Source organism: Physcomitrium patens, chromosome 15, assembly GCF_059467195.1.
Source record: "Physcomitrium patens ecotype Gransden chromosome 15, ASM5946719v1, whole genome shotgun sequence".
NCBI lineage: Eukaryota > Viridiplantae > Streptophyta > Bryopsida > Funariales > Funariaceae > Physcomitrium > Physcomitrium patens.
Genome location: NC_143424.1, coordinates 3,124,988 through 3,147,281, shown reverse-complemented (window position 1 = coordinate 3,147,281; position 22,294 = coordinate 3,124,988). Strand labels below are relative to the sequence as shown.

The 22,294-nt window shown below is 32.5% G+C and overlaps 2 protein-coding genes and 1 long non-coding RNA gene across 3 annotated transcripts; 1 reads left to right on the top strand and 2 right to left on the bottom strand.

Moving 5' to 3' along the window:
• Positions 1-3,772: 3,772 nt before the first annotated feature.
• Positions 3,773-5,551, bottom strand: LOC112292707 (rhodanese-like domain-containing protein 14, chloroplastic). The gene is made up of 2 exons (XM_090256239.1): positions 5,177-5,551; positions 3,773-5,007 (listed from the first exon to the last, which is right to left on the bottom strand). The coding sequence occupies exon 2, from the start codon at positions 4,995-4,997 to the stop codon at positions 4,272-4,274; it is 726 nt and encodes a 241-aa protein (XP_090112365.1). The 5' UTR covers positions 4,998-5,007; positions 5,177-5,551; the 3' UTR covers positions 3,773-4,271.
• A 1,186-nt stretch (positions 5,552-6,737) lies between these two features.
• On the bottom strand, positions 6,738-8,482 carry LOC149987706 (uncharacterized). Its single transcript, XR_016506566.1, has 3 exons — positions 8,320-8,482; positions 8,031-8,047; positions 6,738-6,970 (listed from the first exon to the last, which is right to left on the bottom strand). It is a non-coding gene; the product is annotated as an uncharacterized LOC149987706 (long non-coding RNA).
• A 3,234-nt stretch (positions 8,483-11,716) lies between these two features.
• LOC112292079 (zinc finger AN1 and C2H2 domain-containing stress-associated protein 13) lies at positions 11,717-14,251 on the top strand. Its single transcript, XM_024540221.3, has 3 exons — positions 11,717-12,056; positions 12,993-13,192; positions 13,430-14,251. Exons 1-3 carry the CDS (start codon positions 11,958-11,960, stop codon positions 14,040-14,042), a joined length of 912 nt encoding a protein of 303 aa, XP_024395989.1. The 5' UTR covers positions 11,717-11,957; the 3' UTR covers positions 14,043-14,251.
• The last annotated feature ends 8,043 nt before the right edge of the window (positions 14,252-22,294 follow it).

Sequence of the window (22,294 nt, the reverse complement as noted above, 5' to 3'; positions counted from 1 at the left end):
CTATTTTCTACTAGTAAAATTACTTTTTTTGTATTTTTAACTTCACCATGGTATTCAAAAATACCCAATTAGCCTAGAAACCTTGTATTGTCTTCAAATCTTACTTCATTTCTTCATAATGGTTCTCAAGGTGGTAAAATTCAATTTTATCAAGATCTTGAAATTTTCTCTAAAAATTCATAAAAAAATCCGAAATAAATTCTAAAAAATCATATAATATTTTTATAATAGTGATATCCATACAATTCTATATTTTTCTATCTTGGTGATTTTTTATAGTAATAAAATCAATTTAAATCCACTAAAAATCCTATTTTCTATATACATAATTTAAAAGACATGAAGTTCTTTTTCATGCTTCTTTTAACTATTAACTAATCATCGATAGGATTTTTGTAAGTAATACATGTAGATATGAGGCCAAAATAGACATTGGTTTCAATTATTAATCATTAATACTCAATAATGAGTGAAAATACTACACCAACTAAGTTAATTGCCTCCAAGACTTACTAAGACTCCATTTTTGTAACTTTTCTTCTAATAAGACTTTTATACTTATAAATATTTCTAAATTCTAATAAATATTTAAATAGTCAAAAAGACTCTCTAACCTTAGTATTTATCTCATTAAATGACTCATTACTATATTTTTAACCAATCCACCAATTAAAATTCATTGGTGGGACTCACATAACCAAATCCTAGACAAATTCTTATTCCTAGCCAAATCTTAGACAGATTCTAATCAAATCTTAGATCCTAAACCAATCCTATTTAATCCATAATTAAATCCCAAATCTTAAATAAAATTCTTAATAATTCTATAGCAGATTAAAAATTTAATAACTAATAATTAAACCATTAATTTTGACTCAAACTTTGCATACCTTGAAAAAACGAAGTTAGCAATAAGCGTAAAATATTTGAAGAAGATTGCACATACCATTTATAAGAAAAGCTCTCCAAACCTCTCAATTATTAACTCCCTTCCTTCTTTGACTTGAATGTTGTTCTTTCAATGCACATTTCTCTTTGTTGAACCATTCAATTGCTCCACAATTTGACTTATGTATAGGTATTTTAGTCTAAATTGCTCTCACCAATTATTGCTTCAATTGAACTAACAAATATTGTCAAATCATGAAATCCTTCACTGATCTTAAATCTCAATTATCCAAGACCATGACCTACAAAAATCCTCATACACTTCAATCTAAATATTCAATTGATCTCAAATTTCTCATACACATATATAACAAGTATAAAAACTAAAATTTCTAATTTTTACTTATAAACATACTATAAAACTTACAAAATCTGAAAATTTGTAAACTTGTTTTTATTTCTCAAAATCCAAACCCACCAAGTTCATTACTAACTTTGAAAATCTTCCACAATCTTAATATTAATTTAAATAATATAAAATTAATATGTAAATTTTTTTTCTCAAGTCAACCCTCAAATTCCACCTTTTTATTTGCAAAAGAACCTTAGAGTTACCATAGGTGTATGGTTTTGTGCCTCAAGGTTTGATTTTAATCTAGGTTGACAACTAATCCTCTTTGGATATTAATTTTTGATAATTTGAGGTAAATTTTATTTTAATCTATTTTAATTCTCTTCTAAATATTCATATATCAATTTCTTTATTTTATTTACTTTGATTTGGCTTATTTATGCTTCTCCAAAGTAAATAAAAGTTTTTTTTATAAAAAGAAGTATTAAAACTAAACTTTTTACTACCTTCCTATCATTTATTCTTGTTTTTCTATTATATCTTTCTACTAAGCTCTTCTAAAATAACATCAATATTTTTATTTTTTACCATATAGTTGTGTTATTACATAATAGTGTAACTTATTTGTGCCAAGTATTCTGTAAATGGTACTCCTCCTATCTATTAGAAGTGGCTAAAGTTCCATGTTAGTTAATCAATTCTCCGAAGTCATTTATAGATGAATATTTGTGAGTTTGTCATTGTGCTTGTCTTCAATGTATATTAATACCAATCAAATAGTTTGATTGAAGGATATGAGAGTTTTATTGGATTAGGATCTTGGATTTTTAAAATTTATGATTAATAAAAAAATTATTGTATATATATAAGATTAATTTATAATTTCTTTAAAAGAAAAATTGGATTTGATTAAAGATGGATTAATATTGTTAAGATTTAATTAGAATATTTTTTAGGACTCTATTAGAGTTGTTTGGACTTTCTTGTTGCAAATTCTATTTTACCTTCCAAAATCACATGCCTAGTGCATTCTCAAGCATACTTCATGGTATACAACATTATTGGGGTTCCCCATTATGCCCGCATGGAGTTTGGCCTTCCCTCCATTCTAGTGAAAGTTTAATGAGATCATTTCGCCCCTCTTTGGACTTGTACAGAGTGATATGTAGAAGGATCTAGAATTCTCAAGTGTAAATTTGCTTGGTAATTTGCACTGATTTTCCAAATCATGCTTGGTAACCAAGAATCTTCATTTGAGAACAAGCCAACCCATTCCCCTTCTTTAAACACTTGGGATAGAGTCTGTGAGATTAGTTGTCTATGTTGTCTTATCATAGAGATTAAGACTTCCCATGCTCCCTCTTCTTGTGGCACCAATCCAAAACATGCTTTAATTTCTGCAAACCCTAAAAAATTATCATTTTCCCAAATATAATCTTTATTTTCTTTTAAGGACTTGCCTTGTGTAATTGAGAATATCATGCCATTTTTTGACCCCTGGTCAACTGTAGACTTCCAAGGATGCTCCTTTTTGCTCTCATAGGTTGATGATACTAAAAAATTCAGTCTACACGGAATGTTACTCTTCCGTCGAAATGGGTGTCCATGATCAGGCATAATTATTTCTGGGTGATTTCTGTATATAATATCACCACTCATGTGTCTTCAATTATGAACTCTCTTTACTCCACAATTTTTTGAAAGACTACACTCCTTGAAAGTCTTCTGCAGATGGTTGCCACTGGAATTCAGTCTTGTCGTTGTGTGATGTTCAAGTTTGTTTTCGTTTAACAAGACAAGCAAGAGTAGTTAAATTCCTAATTGACCCCTTATTTTGTATTACAACTTTGATTCCTATGAGTCTCTGTCTGAGTCGAAAGTCGGAGGTTGAACTCAATACTGCTCCAATAAGTTGTTGCTGCTTTGATATGGACACATACAGAGATCGGAGAGGATGATTTGCAGCCCGAAACAAGCTCTCACCAATATTTGAGAGCGTAAATTTGCACAAGTAGATGCATTCATTGTTGCGGTAAGTTGTCCATGACACAGTCTTTTGATGACAAAGAATTAGAGATCATTGAAGCGGCATGTGGCTGTAGGTTAGAGAATAAGCATGGTGGTCAGGGCTTTTGCAATTTTGTAATCTTCAAAAACTTTGACACCAGAGCGTGTTCGTGAGGTTGTTTACTCCAAACAAGAGAAGGTGAAAATTGAGGGAATAACAAAACAGAAAAAGTGTTCATATCGTTACACTCAAAGCTGTAGAGTTGACTCATTGGGTGTAGGGCTCAGTGAGTACTTGTAGACATCTGTACCTGCGAACCGGTTCAGCATCTTCTGTATGATGAAACAGTTCGCTGTAATATGTAAAGGCAGTGTTGCATGCCTTTAAGCAGATTACGTTACAATCCATAGGGCTGCATGTCAGTGAACGTTCCGTCGCGGGCAAGTTTTTGAATGAACACGCGTTTGTACCGGATTGGAAGAGAGGACGTGTAATTGAGACATTAACAGTTCTGGGTTGGTAGGTCTTGGAACATTTGTAGGTTTTTTGCATTTCAATTCACAATCGGTACACCAAAGATCGACCATTCGGGATCGATCGATCGTTCTCTTTCTCACTAGGCAATCTAGCTCCATCACTATCGAGTCTTTCCCTTGCAGGTTTCTGTACTCACGGAATATGCTTTACATTTCACGTAAGATTGACATTGCCGTGTGACAAAATCGGACAAAGCGCATACTCAACTTAATGAGTACGATTGTTACCTTAAACTTGAAAGTCTCGAGATGAGGCAATGCGCTCTCTCCGCTACGATCGAACTGGTTGGAACGTCTCGCAAAATTGAGTTGGGTCCCGAGTGGGCAAGTCGTCTGGTGATTTCTACGGGGTCCTGGAAGCTGCATCTATCGTATCTTTTGCCCCGTACGATTTTCTACATTCTACACAAGGTAGCAGTGAAGATACAACGACGAGTTGTCTAATGGTCTCTTTATTACTCAACCATATGAACTTGATTCATGACAACTACTCTTCCACAAGCTCAGTCCCCTCTACCGGCAATTCCTCCCTAAACCACTGGCGAAGACCTCCTTCTATGTGAACTAAATTCTTATACCCTTCCATTGTCAGGACGTATGCTGCTATCAATGACCGAGATTGCTGTCCATCAGCCAAGCTAGGGCTGGGCTTCATCGTCCCTCCAGATTGGCAGCCGATGATGATCTTAGAGTCTTTGTCCAGACCCAGGGCCTTCACCTCATTCAAAAACTCCGGATTCTCTTCAGTCCCTGCGAAAATGCCGAAAAATGCAAACCCAGCGCGGCGAGCTATGTCCCATGGAGTCCATTCCTTGATGAGTCTGTAAAGCTGCGCATTCACAGCTCCTTCGGCGTGGGCCTGTACAAACTCGTTTTCTGGACGGACATCCAAAATTGTGTAACCCTGTTCTTTCTGCAGCCGAAGAGCATCCTTAGGTTGCACTGACCGCAAGTTGTTCTTTTTCAATGCTTCCCGCTTAGTTTTCCAGTCCACCTCGACGGCTGACTTGGGTGGCCCAGCGGCGATGCTGCGCACTGTCACAGGTGCCCACCGTTGCTGCTGCTGCTGTTGTCCAGAGTTTCTTCCGCTACCGTGTTGGAATGAACTTACCAAGGGAGAAGCATTGGCGATAGATCGTCTGGAGGCACAGGAAGCGGACCCAACAGCAATTGTCGACGCCGGGGTGACAATCATCCCTGTCGCCATAACCATCCCTCTCCACCTGCGCCTTCCAGCACAAGACTTCAGCTCTCCGGAGTGACAATCAACAGCAACAACAAAGCAACACACTTATCGAAACCGACGTACACTCAAACTAGACCAGTAAGCATTAAAACCCGATTTCTGCCTCTCAAAAAGCAAACCCCGATGCCGAACGAAATCTGCCGAACCTAAGAATCTGGAGATGCTAATCACCGCCGGAGGAAGCGATGAGGGGTGGAAACAGGGACTGAATCGAGATGGAGACACTGGCTGGTGGATCCGACCCTTATCCATGGGCCTATCCAGGGAGGGAGGGCCTGTCCGTCTGTCTGTCTGTCCATCTTTCTTTTGGCAATGAGCGGCTATCATGGTGGCTCCCATCGCACGCTTCCGTTTCCATTCCTACGTGTGCGCCTCTGATTTGGGCCTGCGGCGTCGTCAGCTTCGAAACAAAAAGGAGGAGGAGGAGGAGGAAGAGTGTCACCCAGATTTTTCTCTTTCTCTGGCGCTCGCTCGCTCGCTCGCTCGGTCTCGGGAGTGCGATGCCGTGCCGTGACGCATCGGCAACTGGGCTCGTTCACGGCGAGGGCGCCACTGACTAGATGGATCACCATGACCTTCGAATGAATGAATGAATGCCGGGTGGATGAGACTTTTGCATCTGGTTCGAAGATGAATGTACGCAGATATATTCATATTTATATCCCTTATATAAAACAGCTCCGGGGGACAAATACACAGGATAAACCATGGAGACAAAATGGCTTTCTGATTTGCTGCATGCATCTCTCATTGTTTATACCAGAAGTGAAATACTAGAGTTTGTAAGACCTTGACAGAATGTGGCTTTTATTTTTTGAGTTTGGCAATGATAGTTACAACTGAAGAAGAAGCAAACCTTGAGGTTTGAGTGGTGCATAGAAATGACGAACGAACACTTTGCGATCATATTGAAGTTTAAATGGCTGCATTTCCCCACAATATTAGCCAAATCAATTGTTTGTTTTCTTTATATAGATGTGGGGCAGCATAGAGATGTCTGGTAAGAAACTAAAGAGGAGCTATGTGTGTGCGATCTCGATTTCAAATTGAATTTCTAGATGTGTGTGCAATTCCTTTGATCTTCTATGGCATTCAACATTACTTATTACTTCTCTATTGTTGGTTTGCTCTTTTTGATTCCTCTGATTATTATTGGATTACTCATTGGTGTATAAATTGGATTTTGATTTAATGAGATAGTTGAGTTGATCATTTCTCATCGTTGAGAGAATATAATATCAATGGGAGAAACGTGACTTGGAGTTGTCTATGGTTTTTTTAGGGTTGAAATTGTGTGTATATAGTATGTCATGGAGTTGTTTTTGTGGGTGGGATTTTAGTGGAATTGGATCTCTTTTTGGTTTACAAACCATATCTAACACTTTGTTCTCTCTAGTAATACAAAAGCAAGTGGAATGTCTATTACTTATTGAAACCATGTGAACCATTGGGTGATTCACAAGCCTAACTACAAAAGCCATGCATGTATAGTAGCTTAGGAAGCCTTCATTTCCAAAGTCACACTTTCAATCATCTAGTTGGCATTCTTTAGCCTTCATCATTTTAACTTTTTAGTTTTCTATTTTGCAGGTGAAAATTGATCCTTTTGTGTTTATGGACATAACAAATGACTTGGAGTTTGCATCTTTGTTTGTGGAAGACAAGTTTATTGTTGTACTACGAGATTAACGTCAACTCTCATCTCAAGGATCGTTTATCACAGTTATCTATCTATTTTTTTATTTTTTATTTTATTTATTTTGAAGGATAGATATTCCAAGTGTAGAGTCTTACATAGTTCATATGTACAGGTGCTGCTTTTAGTTCACCCAATTGGTTGCAAATTGAATTTGCCACTCCATTATCTTCGCTTGAGGAGGCTTGGAATTGCATTGATCTGTTCAGCTTGCAACATGCTGTGGCCATTCTATACTCTGGAACTGAGTTATATTGAGAGATTAGCTTCTTCATGGTGGAATTAAATTGACATTTCTTTTATAAATTTATGTCTGAAGACCAAGTTGTAACTGTAATATTTTGCTTGTCAAACCCCATGTAGCTGTTGGACCTCTTCTGGATGCTTCAGCTGTGATTTCAAATTCTATGTGAAATTTATATCCACTTCAAAAACATGGAAAAAGAAACATGTAGCTTAATGGATGCATTTACGCCTATTGGATGAAATTAGATGGATGTACTTTCTACCTTGGATGAAAATAAAGTGATGAATAAAAATAAAAATAAAATTTTTAAAATCTAGTTTTTGACTTGCATTGGCTTCAAGTTTCACAATAAGTTTTAAAGCATAAATAGACAATTTTTACAAAAAAAGTAAATTTCATTCAATCAGGATGAAATAATCATAAATCTCCTGGCAAAGTTTAAACAATAACATGCTCATTATTCAAAAATAAATAAATAAATTAAGATTTTCTAAAAAGAGTTGTAAAATTTAAAATCCTTGAATGTTGCTATACCACAAAATATCTACCTCAAAAATATGGGAAAAGAAACATGGAGCATGATGGATGTACTTATGCCTCTCGGATAAAATTGAATGAAATTAGATGAAATTTTTTATGATTTTTTTTGGAAATAGACTTAGCAATGTATTGTCTCAGAAAATCCCCAGCTACCAATCATTGATATAATTGCGATAGAATTTAAATTTCAATACAACCTTTAGGTATAAAATATAATATAATACGAGATATGGAATGTGTAATATGAAATATTAATATGTAATATAATTTGAAATGTAATATGATAAATGCAATATTCAATCAACTCTAAAAATCAAACTTGAAACTCAAATCTGATAAAACGATCATGTAAAAACGATCATGATACTTTTTTGGAAAAGCATAAATATAAGCAATGTAACATAAAATGTAATATGAAATATAATATGAAAGTTAATATGAAATTTAATATGCAATTAAATCAAATATGGTTTCAACTTGCAGCATCAATTGTGTCTTGCTCTAGATGAAAACTAACCTCTGTATCAACAAGGCCTGGGTGCATACAATTTGATGTCAAATATCAAATATTGAATTTATCTTGTTTGAAATTTATTTCATGTCAATTTCACACAGTTCCTCTTTTTGTGACTGAAAATGTTCAAGTAACCCAATAACAGTTGCACCAACAGTAAAGTATACAAAATGTGAAGGACTAATATGGAATACAACAACCTTGAGTCGAGCAAGATTGCATAATATTGGCAATCAAAAAACCAATTCAATGCATCTATTGAGCAGTTAAAGAGTAGAAGTGTCAAACCCACCACTGTAGCAAATGTTGTAAGCATCAGCTTGCTGTACCTACGTATTGAGGAATCCAACCATTTACGGTCCTTAGAAATAAACTTATTTAGCTAATCTTACCTAAAATAATAGAAGGATTAAGGTTACAGTTAGTCAATTTGGTTGATATCTGATTTAGTAGTATTTTTGTAAGATGTACTATACTAACAATGGAGACAAAGTGAATACTATGAAATTCCTTCAGCTGCTAAAACCAATTGACAATGTTTGTGTTGCATTGCAATTTGGTTGACATGGAGGTCTGCTACTCTCACAGCATTATTGTGAGGATTAGACATATATATAGAGAAAGGAGAAGGTATCAATAATGTACACTAACTTGGCTGATAACACTATCTTCTTGATTCTTTTGAGAGACGATTGTAACTTCTAAAACCGGCACTTCACCTACAATGGCGTAAGAGTTGTGCATTGAAATCCACGCGAACTTGTTGAAAAGCTCGGAGAAGTTCTGAAAAAACCATACCAATTTAAGGTATAATAATCAATTATGGTATTGTATGGGTTTATTTTGAGCTAAACATTAACAAAATATATTAAATGTTATTACATCTATTGAGAAAGGACTTGTGGAACCTAATAGATAACCAATCAGATATCGAGCATTAATTTGCAATTTACTCCAAATTAATGCTCGATATCTATTAGAGACGATAAACTTCTTCATTTTCAAGCCATATGCCATCTAAATCAAGTAAGCGGGCATATATTTTTATTACAAACATGGATTGTAAAGCTCTTAGACTACAATTCTCTTCACATTGCATCCCATAGCTATGCTTAAGTCCCCGCAATCATCCAACTGCAAAGATACAAGGCACAAAGTGAGATGTAAAACAAATATGTGTCCCTTTTGCTGCACCACCAACCTAAATGATGGGTTGTAACTCATTGCCATTTGTGTTCTAATTAGCACAATCAAAGATTGGGGTTAGATGTGTATCTCACAAAATCCATTGCCCATTGCCCCTCACAACTTGCACTATACAAACAAGAGGTAGTCTCCCAATTTGTTAGGCTTTTCCTTGAATTATTAACTCATAAGTTTTCTTCAATCAAAGCTCTTGCATGCTTTCCCTCTTAGAAACATCCCAAAAGAGCAGTGTAATCTCAATTAATATCACAATAAATATTTTAGTTACTATGAGTTTTGGATTATTTTTTTTAAAAGCTTTTGATGGAAACAATGAGGCATGTAGCAAATTAGAGAGTATTTTTATTTCTTCTTGTTTATCCCTTGTATTTCTCTCTCCTTAAGTTGTTTTATATAAGAAATATTTAGAGGTGCTAAAGTAACTATCAATTATTAAGTTCAATACCAAATTCAAAATAATAATTTAGAAAATGTATTTTATTTTTATATAAGTTATATTTTTTTGTATCTGAGATATTTGAATATTTTATTATTACATTAAATTCACAAAAAAATTAAAAAATTAAAAAAATCATAAAATATATTTTTGATATATTATAATGGTATTTTAAAATATATTGTAATTCAAAAATACATTTAGAGAACAAATCAATTTTTATACAATTTTAAGAAATTCTTTTTGTCTTGCACAAGTACTTTTCAAAAATCATAGTTTGATGAATTTTATTCAATTTTATTTTGATTAAATGAAATGATGTTTTTTTGGTTTAAATTTTTTGTCAATTGAAATACAAATATAGTAACAAAGTCGTCAGAAAATACATAATATATATGTATATATATATATATATATATATATATATATATATTCTTTGATAGTCATTAATTTTCATGAGACAATGTTTTGAAATATTCTTCTTGATTACTAACATATTATGTTTAAAAATATCAAATATATTATAATTGTATTTCAAATTTTTATTGATATAATTTAATAATGTTATCATAATAAATTTACTATTTATATACTGATTATTTTTAAATTAAAATTATTATTTTCTATATTTAGTTCATTCCTGAATAAAAGTACTCAAAACATAAAATGGATGTTGGAAAACAATAATAAAAGTGACACATACATATATATATTAACTTGAATGATATATAATACTAAGTTTAATAAAATTTAAAGAACATAGTAAATTTTACAAGCTTTTTTAAAAACAAATTGATCTACTCCCTATTTGTTTTTAAATAACTCAAATTTATATAGATCTTTGTGAATATTCTATATTGCTATTATTTATAAATAACTATCATAAGCACATAATTACCAATTATAGATATGTTTTGAATTCTTACCTTTACAATGTTTCTTTTATTGGTTACATTGTATAATTATCATCTCGAATATGGAACATATCATATTGTAATTGTGATATATATATATATATATATATATATATATAAAATCTAAAAATATAATTAAATCATTAAAAATTTATATTACAAAGTGATATCAAATATCAATGTTAATTAAATGACAGATTAATCATCAAACTTGATATTTTAAGGTACAAAAAGATTTAAAAACCTTAGGATGGATGAGATTGAAGTATTTAAGTGATAATAATACAAATAATTTGAATCTTATGTCTATTTATATTAGATGTAAAATTAAATGCTTGTTTGAAGATCATTTTGTTTTTTGTCACAAAAGTGAGTTAAAAAAATTAAATAAGTCTAACAAAGTACATGATCTAAATTACATTAATCTCAAAATAGAAATAAATATATAATTAATATTAATTAATTAATTTTAGTCATTAAATATGTTGCATTAGCTTCTATCTTGATATCTAAACTAATAAAATTTTATACTCAAAATATTCTGAAAACATATTTGTCAGATCTGAATAGTGTATAACTTTTCAAAATAATACAAAGAAGAAACATCGTTGAGAAAATCCAAAGCAGTCAGCAAAAATAAAATAAGATCTGTTCTCTAATTGTATTTAAAAAAAAAAAAAAAAAAAAAAAAATCCATTGTCTCTTCTAATTGTTGTTTGCAATAAAAATATAAAAGTATAATTTTTTTTTTTTTAATTTCATGATAGTATAAATGAAAATCTCTAATTATATTAGAAAAGACTTCTTACATCAGAATAATATTTCTTGCATTAAATTAAATATTAAATAAATGATTATATATACCCACCAACATCCCCGAAGCTGGAAAACATTCATCCACACCCATATATCCATCCACTTGTACATCCGAAAATGTTCATCCATCATCACATATTCATCTACGTTCATCCACACGAAGCTGCGCTGGGCACACGCCTCGCACTGACGAGGCTTTGGAGTTTCCCTCCGCTAGGAATGGCAGGCTGCGTTTTTCCCTTAGCGTTGAAGCATTCGACTCATCACAGAGCCTATAAATTGGAATTACCCACAACGCGAATCCGTCTTCTCTCGCATCGATCGCACTGTTGCATCTTGACCCAGAGTTAATTCGCTTGTGGGTTCCTTCCACTGTTGTTGCGGATGCGTTGAATAGGTGTGTGCGGCGGAGTTGAAAAGGAGGGGGGGGGGGGGTCTGCTCAGAAGCGGCGGCATTGAAATCGCGAAGTGGAGGACTTACAGGGGGGGGGGGGGGGTAAATGTGTGAGAGAGCTTGCACACAACGTTCCGCAGGCCGTGTCTCGGAGGTGGGTGAAGATGGGCACACCGGCGTTGCCTGATCTCGGACAGCATTGCTCCAGGGTCGACTGCCACCAGCTTGACTTCCTGCCCTTCACCTGCGACGCCTGTCACAAGGTTCTCGCCATAGGTTTTTCTTACCCCTCACCCTGTCAAGTTCCATTTCGGAGCCCCAACTCTTCCGAAACCTAGGTTGTTTTGTTTTGTTTTTTGTTCAGGAGCGTCTGAGCTTGTTCTTTTTGGTCTTGTCCCTTCTGTGAGCTGTGGTAGGGGATGTCGGTGTTGATGACCTGCTGGTTTCGATTCTTTTGTTATTATTTTTATTATCTTACTGCCTATAATTTTATTTTTGAATTTGCGAAAACGGGTTCATTGTATCGCTGCCAATTTCTCGAGTGGTTTTCCCTAGATCTGGTTTTTTTGGTAGTAAACTGGGTCGCTGTACTATTCGTTTCTTTGTGAGTCCTTTAGATTGTAATAAGCTCATTCAAATTTTTAATTTCTAGCAATGCATATGGTCATTCGGGAAATTGGTAACATATTAAGGATTCTGCTGAAATGTGTGTATGTTGTAACTGGCATTCCATTCCTCTAGAACCCCGCTTAACCAATTCAAACGACACAAACTACGAAAGAATTAGTTGCTTGGGTGGTTTAGATACTCAAGACATCAATTATCCTGTAAATTGCTTCTGGTTACGATTTACTGTAGAAGTGTGGAGTTACACTACAATCACTTTAGCACAATTTGGTATCAGAAATTGGTGTTATTTAAACTATGACCGAAATGGCTTTAAAATTGTTATCCTTTCTGGCTCAAGAAGTTGGACTATACTTGATAACAAGAATGCTGATCTTTGCACTCCCTGGTTGAAATTCAGTCTCGACCTAGCATTTATTCTGTGCTGGCTCTTAGAGGATTTACGTGCAATCAGTTGAGAATTTGATGCAATGGACGCTTCAAGGCTTAAATATCTGCTATTGACTTGACTTTTATTTTAAGTTTAAGTTATGTGGTTCATTAGCTAATGGAGGAGTTCTTATTTGTCACAGGTCTTTTGTTTAGAGCACCGTCAATACAAAAGCCACAATTGTCCCAATACAAAGGACCACGATGTGACAGTTATAGTGTGTCCCGTGTGTCACAAATCCATCCGCACTGTGGCTAACGAAGATGAGAATGTTACGTGGGATCGCCACGTTCGGACAAACTGCGACCCAAGTAACTATGAAAAGGCCACCAAGAAACCTAGGTAAATGGGAATTCTCATATTCTGTTATCAAATTTCTAGTTCATTGCCTCTCAAACGTGATTCATTCTGGACTTGCCTTGACTGGCGACTCGATAATTGAGAGCGTGCTGAGGCCACTATCCTAGGACTTTCACTTGGAATTTCGTTCCAAGAATTGTGTCGGATTTTGGGTTGTTTATGAGGTTTTTTTCTTCGAGGGTAAATGTTGAGATGAAGTGCATCTCTCTGAGGATGCAGATGTCCTGTTCGAGGGTGCAAAGAGATCCTTGTCTTCTCCAACAAAGTGTTGTGCAATGACTGCAAGAGAGAGGTGTGTTTGAAGCACCGGTTTGGCTTGGATCATGGGTGTGAAGACTTTAGAAAAGCTAATAGAAGTAATTGGGGCATTAGTGATTATGGGAACATGTTCATGAAGAGTTTCAAGGAGAGAAAAGCGCCTGTAGTGCAATCAAATGGCAATTCAAAACTGCCTGCCAATGGAGCATCGTCTGTTCAATCAGGGTCAATAAAAGGGGCTTTTTCAGGCCTGTTCTCTTCTGTAGAGGCAGGAATAAACAAATTGGGACTGGCGACTTCAAGCTCAGGAACGAGCCATGGGAATGCAGTAGGAAGACAAACGCCGTCTGAGCCTCTGAAGGGATCAAGTGGTCAGGCATCGAAAACAGAGGAATGTCCACAGTGTCGGGCCCGGTTCGCTAATGTGGCACAGCTAATAAAACATGTCGAGACAATGCACGACACTCCTAATCAAGAAATGCTGGATGAGTGCCCTAAATGTGGCCGGAAGTTTAGAGATCCTATTCAGTTAGTCAACCATGTGGAGAGGGATCATGGTGGTAGCTCTTCATGACATGGCGATGATTTTTTTTTCCCTTTTTTATTTTTTTATTTTTTTATTTTTTTAATCTAGATTCAAGAGTTGTTAGGGTTCCCATGTTGAGGTTTTCATTTCTTGCAGGTTTTATTCTTCATTTCAATTCACTGTAGCCACGAAGTGATTCGATCAGGTATTACAAAAATAACCTAACGGATTTATTTGTTTGTTGTTGTTCTCGCCCATATCACAAATCCCAACTTTACCATACGTTTTTTTTGCTTTTCTTGATGGTTATTTTAGGCTATAGTAGTGTTCTCTATACAACCACTTTGGCCAGCCTAAGTTTACTAGCACGCAGGTAAAATCAGGGTGTCCTTTCGAAAAGCTACAGTCTTCAAAAATCTGATTGTCAATCATACAAGGACAATGAAATGCCTGTTGTCAATCCGTTGTATTCAAACAGCCACAGATAATGTGTGTTTCCATAGAGCTATTGATCTTTTGCAACTTTTTATTGTCTAATATAACAAGAAAAAGGAAAGACAACGAAATAAAAGCGAATTAACTACTGTCATGCATCACAATAGTACTCTTCTCACCTTCCATCTCTTGAACTTTTCCAGTTCTTTTTTGAGCCAACCTTTCATTATCTTAACTGGGTTTCTGCAGTTCAAAAGCAGCCTAAGGGACCAAGTAAACACTACCGTGGAGGATTTGCAAAACCCCATTGTAAACTATGTCTTACCTGCATCTTCCAAGGAGGTTGTGCAAAAGCATTGGTTGGTCATCTTGCTGCATATTCTGGAAGCATTGATTGATCCCATTCTCAATGTCTTAAGATTTCTGGTAGTAATCTTTACTAGGTTAGTGCAGTAACATCCAACTCATGCATCTACAAGTTCTTGAAGTGTGCATTATATTCAGTTCCATTTTTATTTTTAATATGATTGTTGTCATTCTTGTCATAATTTTCATTTGCTTTCAAACCAAAATTAGACAAATAAAATAGCTTTAAGTTGTTAATTGAATTCCAAAAGTATTTTGTTCTTAGTTTATCTAATGAAATTTATGAACATAACAATAATAAGAAGTAATTACAATTTCGATATTGAATGATTGCTATGAAATTCCTAAATGCGTACTTTATATATAAGAAAATATTAAAATGATTTATTCACTTATTAAATTGACCTAGCCTATTGTAACCATCATTAGAAAAAATGATCATTTCCAGAAACCATCATTAGAATCATTGCCTTCATCTAGCCTTCTCTCATTCCTAGTCCTTGTTCCCTCCATTCCTAGCCTTCATTCCAATCCTCCTTGCTCCTAGCCTCCCATCTTAGCTCTCATCCCAATTCTCTATTCTTTCCATTTCTAACTCTCATTTCAATCTCCTATGTTCATAGCTTATATTCTCAACTCCTACTCTTAGCTTCTATTATTATATAAACAACAAGTATGAAAAATGTAACATCTCATAATTACAAAAGTTACATTTTTTATGTTTGGAAAGTATGGAAAAATTATAATATACTCTATATATTAAATAATTGATTGATGGTAATTTTAAAAGCCATTATTAAAGTATTGTGAGATACTACAAAGAGTTTATTATTTATGAGATTGGATTGAGATTTGATTTGCCATGCAAAGTAGGTCTCTGAGTCTATATGGAAGGATATACATGCCCCATCATTTGTTTGCATTCCTTTTGAGAGAGTTCTTAGATAGCATTAGTGGATATAGATCCATAAGTCGTACTTCAGCACTTGATTTATATAGTCAAGCCTTAAATTTTTCATGTGGTAGAAAAAATTGAAATTTGCAATTTTTTATCGAAATCCCTTTTATTTATAAAAAAAGAAATCCAATCCAATGTCAAATTCCTACAACTAAGGTATGTGAGACTTGGAATTCAAACATATCAATTTGTATTAAATCTCAGCAAATATACAAATATAGAGCATAATATTCTCAAGGCTTTCAATGCATGGTTATCAACGTAGCTTTCAACTCATTCTCTCCCCGTAAATGGAATACTACTTTTAATATTTGTAATTATTTGAGATTTCTTCAATACAAGAAGTATATATATTAGCATGCATATAAGGTACAAATCATTCTCTTTCTTGCTTTTGAAAAGTAGTCTCTTAGTTGTACATTGTGGGAAGCTCTTTTATTGCTTCAAAATAGACTATTCAATCTTTTCTATAGTTTAAGATTGTTACTGCTTCTTTGAGCTTCTCTACATCTATAAATAAGCTATGAACTTAATCTTTAAGGGTCATAACCTCCATTTTGAATCATAATTCATTTTTATAATATACAATGTACAAAGTATATCAAAGGAGAAAGAGAGACAATTGTTACATGCCAAATCTTCTCACCTAAAGAAATAGATCATTGTTGATCTATCTTCATTGACTTGTTGATAGTATTTGAGCTTTATTTAATAAGAAACTATACTAATTTTGCAATAGTTATTGTTGTTGTTGTTGTTGTTGATGTATGTATGTATGTATGTATGTATGTATTTTTTATTTTTTATTTTTTTTTTGTTAATACTAGCTTATGATTGATGATCTTGGATAACAAGATTATTACGAACATCCACAAGAAGATTTTAAAAATATTTTTAAAATATTTTGTTAGATTCTAAAAGGCTTTAAAATATTCTAATAGAAGATTTTATAAAGGTTTTAAAAATATTTTAAAAGATTCTAAAATATTCTTAAAATAATTTAATAGATTTAAGAAAGTTTTGGAAAGATTAAGGAAGTTGTGCAAGAAGTTTTCTAGGGTTGCTTTATTTTCAAGCAATATGGAAACTTCTTGAAAAGTTTCATAATACCTAGTATATATTAGAATAGAGCATAATGGAAGTTTAGGATTTAGAGAGCCTTGTGTCAATCTTCTAAAAAAGTTTGATGGCACATGCTCTAAGTTTTGAGGATTTTTTAATCAAATTTGATTGATAAATTTTCTACAACTTGAGTGCTATCCAACAAAGGAGTTGCCAGTTAGTTTAGTTAGAACCTTGCTCATAAGACAAGCTTTATCTTAGTTTGTTCCTTTATTTGAGAAGATATCTCTAATCTTAAGCAACTTTGAACCTTTTTTAGAATCACTTATAAAGACATTTGGAAGACATGACAAGGCCCAATTCATGACAACAAAGATTTATTCATTACATCAAGAATCATGCTTTGCATTAATTTATGCATTTGATTTTAGGCAATTGGCTTGAGACATCAATTGGGATGAATAAGCTCTTATGAATCAATTCTATTAGAAAATAAGTGATGATTTAAAAGACCTATTATTATCATTATTTAATACTCAAACACTTGATAAAGCTACTAGCCAAGCTATAAAGTGTGATAATTGATTATTTCAATATTGTTAAGATCAATGCTCATGGACTTTGATAAAGAAATGCACTAGAAATTCATACTTTATTACTTCAATAAATACATTACTTCCACACTTTGAAGTTGAGTATATGAAAATTGATGCAATACCATTTAAACTTTTTACAATAAAAGATAAGAAGTGTCAATTTGAACAAGATCAATACTTGTATTGTAGTTAGAAGGCTACAAATTTAAAAATTGTCTTAAAAAACAACTTACAATTAAGATTAAGAGTACAATTATTCAAAAAAATAAAGATGCCTAAATACAATAAGGACCATGTGGTTAGATATTTCAACTCTTCAAATTCATCAACGTCCTTCTTTCTTTGCCTAACCTACTTGTTATTTTATTATAGCTTTATTACTTAGCCCAAAAAAACTTCAAATAAATACTTTATTAGATTTAAGAGCATCTTTTTAGATGAAGATTTTTTCAAACTTCATAAAATTCTTTTAATAAAAAAGTCAAAACTTGTACATGTAGAAGTAATAGATGGTCAATCTTTATTTTCAAGTAATGTTATTCATAAGACTATATTATTAAAAATATCATTTAAGGGCCATAATAGAAAAATAATATTTTATATCATTAGAATCTTATCCAATTCTAATATTTTAGAACTTTTAAGATTAGAAAGATATAATCTATTTATAAATTAGAAGATTCATAAGGTTGAATTTCCTATAGAATTTTTTCAAGCAAAATCTATCAAGAAGTCATCAACAATAAAGCTTTTATTTCTTGGAAGAAGGACTTTTATGAAGACTCTTAAGAAGAAAATGCCATTTTTCATTTATGCAACTTTAGCTTATAAAGAAGCAAGCTTGTTTATAACTATTCTAAAGTAGTATAAAAAAATTTAAGATGTCTTTAAAAAAAAATGTTGATATATTACTAAAGCATCAACCATATGATTGTATTATTGATCTTCAAAAAATAGCTCAACTACTATTTGGTCCAATCTACAACCTATCATAGAATAAGCTTTTGATATTGAAAGATTATATCAACAAAAATCTTGTAAAGAGTTTTATTTGGCATTTTAAATCTCCAAAAATATGCACCAATATTTTTTATAAAGTAAAAAGATAGATATTTGAAAATGTGTAATGATTATTGTAGTTTCAACAAAACAATGGTAAAAAATTGTTATCCATTATTGTTGATATCAGGGCTTTTGAAGCAACTCAGTCAAGCCAAGATCTACATCAAAATAGATCTTTGTAGAGCATAAAATTTAATATGAATTAAAAAAAATGAATGGAAGACATCATTTTGGACAAGATATAATTTTTTTGAATATAATATCATGTCTTTTGAATGAACAAGTACTTTAGCTATATTCCAACATTTGATGAATGATATTTTTTAAGAATTCCTAAATAAGTTGTTGTTTACTATCTTGATGATATTTTAATCTATTTCAAGACTCTTGAAGAATATAAAGAATATGTAAGATTAGTCTTGCAAAAGTTATTAGATATAGGATTATATGCCAAATTAGAGAAATATCTATTTTATGAACCAAAAGTAATTATAAATTTTATAATTGATCTTTACAACTAAATCTTATAATTATAGAATCTTTTTAAGAATGACATCACTTATTGGAAGATGCTATATATCTTATGATTATATATACAGATCACAAAAACTTGAAGTATTTCATGTCAATTTTGGTTTTGAATTGCCACCAAACTTGTTCAAATATATGATTATCTTATTTTGATTTTATGATTATATATGAGTTAGAAAAGCAAGAAGAACAATTAGACTCATTATCAAAGAGATCATATCTTGCTTCAAAGGTTAGAGAAGTAAAATTTAATCAATAATATACCACTCTCTTAAAGTTAAAACAATTTTATCTTTTTGCTACTTTTATGATTATACATGTTGATTCAAGTTTTTTTGAATAAATTTATATAGAATCAATTAAAAACTGATTAGTTTGTAATATCAAGCAGCTCTTTGACAACAAAAAGTTTAAGTTTGTGGAAGATCTTTTGTATTTTGAAGATTGTTTAAATATTCCAAAATGATCAATATGACTTTGTATCCTTTGATCTTGTCATGATTTTCTAGTTACGAGATCTTTTAGATTTAACAAAATATTAGAGCTTATCTCTCAATATTTTTGATGGTCTCAAATGTAGAATATTGTGAAAGAATTTGTCTTCTCGTATAACATCTATTCAAGATCTAAGAATTCTTGATATTGTTCTTATGGACTTTTATAGCCACAATCAATTCCAAAGTGACCATGGTCTTTAATATCGAAAGATTTTATCATTGTGCTGCTGCCATCAACTACATCTGATGTTATATATGCTACTATGGATTAGCTTACAAAAATGGCACATTTTATTTCATACATAAAGGTAATTTTTGGAGAACAAATGGCAAGGCTCTTTCTTAATGATATATATCCATATTATAGCCTACCTAATAATATCATTTCTAATTGAGGGCTTCAATTTATATCAAAGTTTTAAAAATATTAAAGGCAGATATCAAAAATTTTCCTACTTTCTACCTTCAAATTGATGGTCAAATAGTATAAGTCAATCAAGTTTTGGAATAGTATTTGTAATGTACCATCAAATATCAATAAGATGATTGGATCTCATATTTATTTTTAGTAAAGTTTGTTTATAATAATACTCTTCATACTTTGATTCAATAAATATTATTTTATGTTAATTATAATTATCATTTAAAGCTTAATTTGTTAGGTATATCAAAAGATGAAAATCCAACAATTAGAGATCTTACAAAATAATTGTCGAAACTCTAGATAATTTTAAAGTTGTATTTTTAAGTAGCTTAAGATTCTTACAAAAAACTTTAAATAAAATTTTTAAAAAATCCCTTACTTTTTAAGTTGGAGATAAAATATGGCTTCTTTAACAAAATATCAAAGCCAATCAAACTTGCAATAAATTGAACTACCAAAGACTGAAGCCATTTTGTATTAAAAATAAATTATTTTAGTAGCTTATTAATTGAAACTATCTATCTATAAAGTATTAGGGACCTTATACAAGATAAGGATTCAAGACCAAGAATTGGAGTTAGCTCGACATTACAACAATAACTGAATACCAGACAAGAAGGTCCTACCTAGACCATAAGAAGTGAGTTGTTAAGACTAAGCATCCCCTCAGCCTCAACTTGTATATATACTAGGTCCTAAAAAGCTTCTTAAGAAGTTTCTATGAGGCTTGGAAACAAAGCAAGCCTAAGATCCTTCTTCAACAACTTCCTAAATCATCTAAAGCCTTCTAGAACCTTCCAAAATCTCCTATGATCTTTTAGAACTTTCTTAGAATCTACTGGAACCTTTTAGAATCTTCTTAGAACCTATTAGAACCTTTTAGGATCTATAAAAACCTTCTTAGAATCTTCTAAAATTTCCTAGAATCTGATCAAACCTTCTTTATTTGTATGTCTATGACCACCTCTTCTTCTAGCTTCAATGTCTCTGAGAAGTTGCAAGTCAGTATATATGCAAGAAGTTGAAGATCTGTTGCATGGTGTCCGCTATATATTTTAGTTTTTTTTTATGAGGTAAATGATTTATAGGCTCCTATAGCCATTGATAGTGTCTTAGCTTTTTACTTGTAACAAAACATGAACTTCTATATCTTCATTATGGAATTCTCCTACAAACACTCCTTTTGAGCATCCTTCATAGGTAGGTTCTACCTCAAACACAATTAGCAATGATCTATTATTGGATATCTTTCAATGTCTTTGTGATTCATGTAGCTCTTCATTTCAGGGTCATCTTTGTAAGCTACTTAATTGAGATGGTATGACCTCTAAGGTATTTGTTTCTTAACTATCTATATCACATAAAGTAGACAAAACCAAAAGAATACAAACAAGCTATGGTCAAGAACTCAAACTATTTACTTATATTGTTCTAAAAATTTGAAAAAATTACCTCTTCACCTTCTTTATGAAGCCAAGAATTAGGAATCTTCATAGTGAAGCCATCTTATTAAGCTATTATTCCTCATTTTGCCACTTTTGGTCTGGATGGATGTCATTGATGGAACTTTTGAACCTTCATTTGTGCATTTACAAGATTACCAACTGATATTTATATACAATTGTTGATATCATATTTGTGCCAATGGATTAGACATTCAAGCCTTCCATGTGTTATTCTTGAATCTAATACCTCTTCTACCTCAAATTCAATATGATCATTGATTTGAACTATAGGTGGTGGTAGTTGTCTTCAACTTGGTATGTCCAATTCTTTATATCTTTCCAAAAGTGAAACATGAAAGATTGGATGGATCTTCATGGATGAAGGTAACTCCAAGCAATAAGTAACATTATTGATTTGTTTTTGAATCACAAATGGTCCCAACTTTTGGTAGTCCAACTTATTCTTATGGCCTGTTGATTTTTATATTGTGCCAAAGAAGCCACACTTTATCACCAACTTGGAATAGAGCATGTTCCTTTCTTAATTCATCTACAACTAGCTTATAACGTTGTTGAGCAGATTCTAGGTGAGTCTTCATGGTTGCTTGAAATTCAACCATCTTCGTAGCAAAGTCCTTTGCTGTTGGATTTGTCAACTTTGAAGGCTCTATCATATTCAACTTTGGATGATGACTATAGTTTGATTAGAATGGTGTTTGTTACATAGATGTATGGATTGTGTTGTTATATGCAAACTCCGCCAATGACAAGTAGGAAGTCTAGTTGTCTTGTTGATAGTTGATGGAGTACTTCAAATATTGCTCAAGAATTTCATTGATCCACTGTGTTTGGCTATCAGTTTGAGGGTGGAAGGTAGAAGAAAGGTTGACGGTGTCGTGTTGTAACACGAGTATACAGTGAAAA

Coding starts and splice junctions, on each gene's coding strand:
- LOC112292079 (XM_024540221.3), top strand. CDS start 11,958: ATGGGCACACCGGCGTTGCCTGATCTCGGACAGCATTGCTCCAGGGTC. Junction 12,057..12,992: donor CCTGCGACGCCTGTCACAAG/GTTCTCGCCATA, acceptor TATTTGTCACAG/GTCTTTTGTTTAGAGCACCG. Junction 13,193..13,429: donor AAGGCCACCAAGAAACCTAG/GTAAATGGGAAT, acceptor CTGAGGATGCAG/ATGTCCTGTTCGAGGGTGCA.
- LOC112292707 (XM_090256239.1), bottom strand. CDS start 4,997: ATGGTTATGGCGACAGGGATGATTGTCACCCCGGCGTCGACAATTGCT.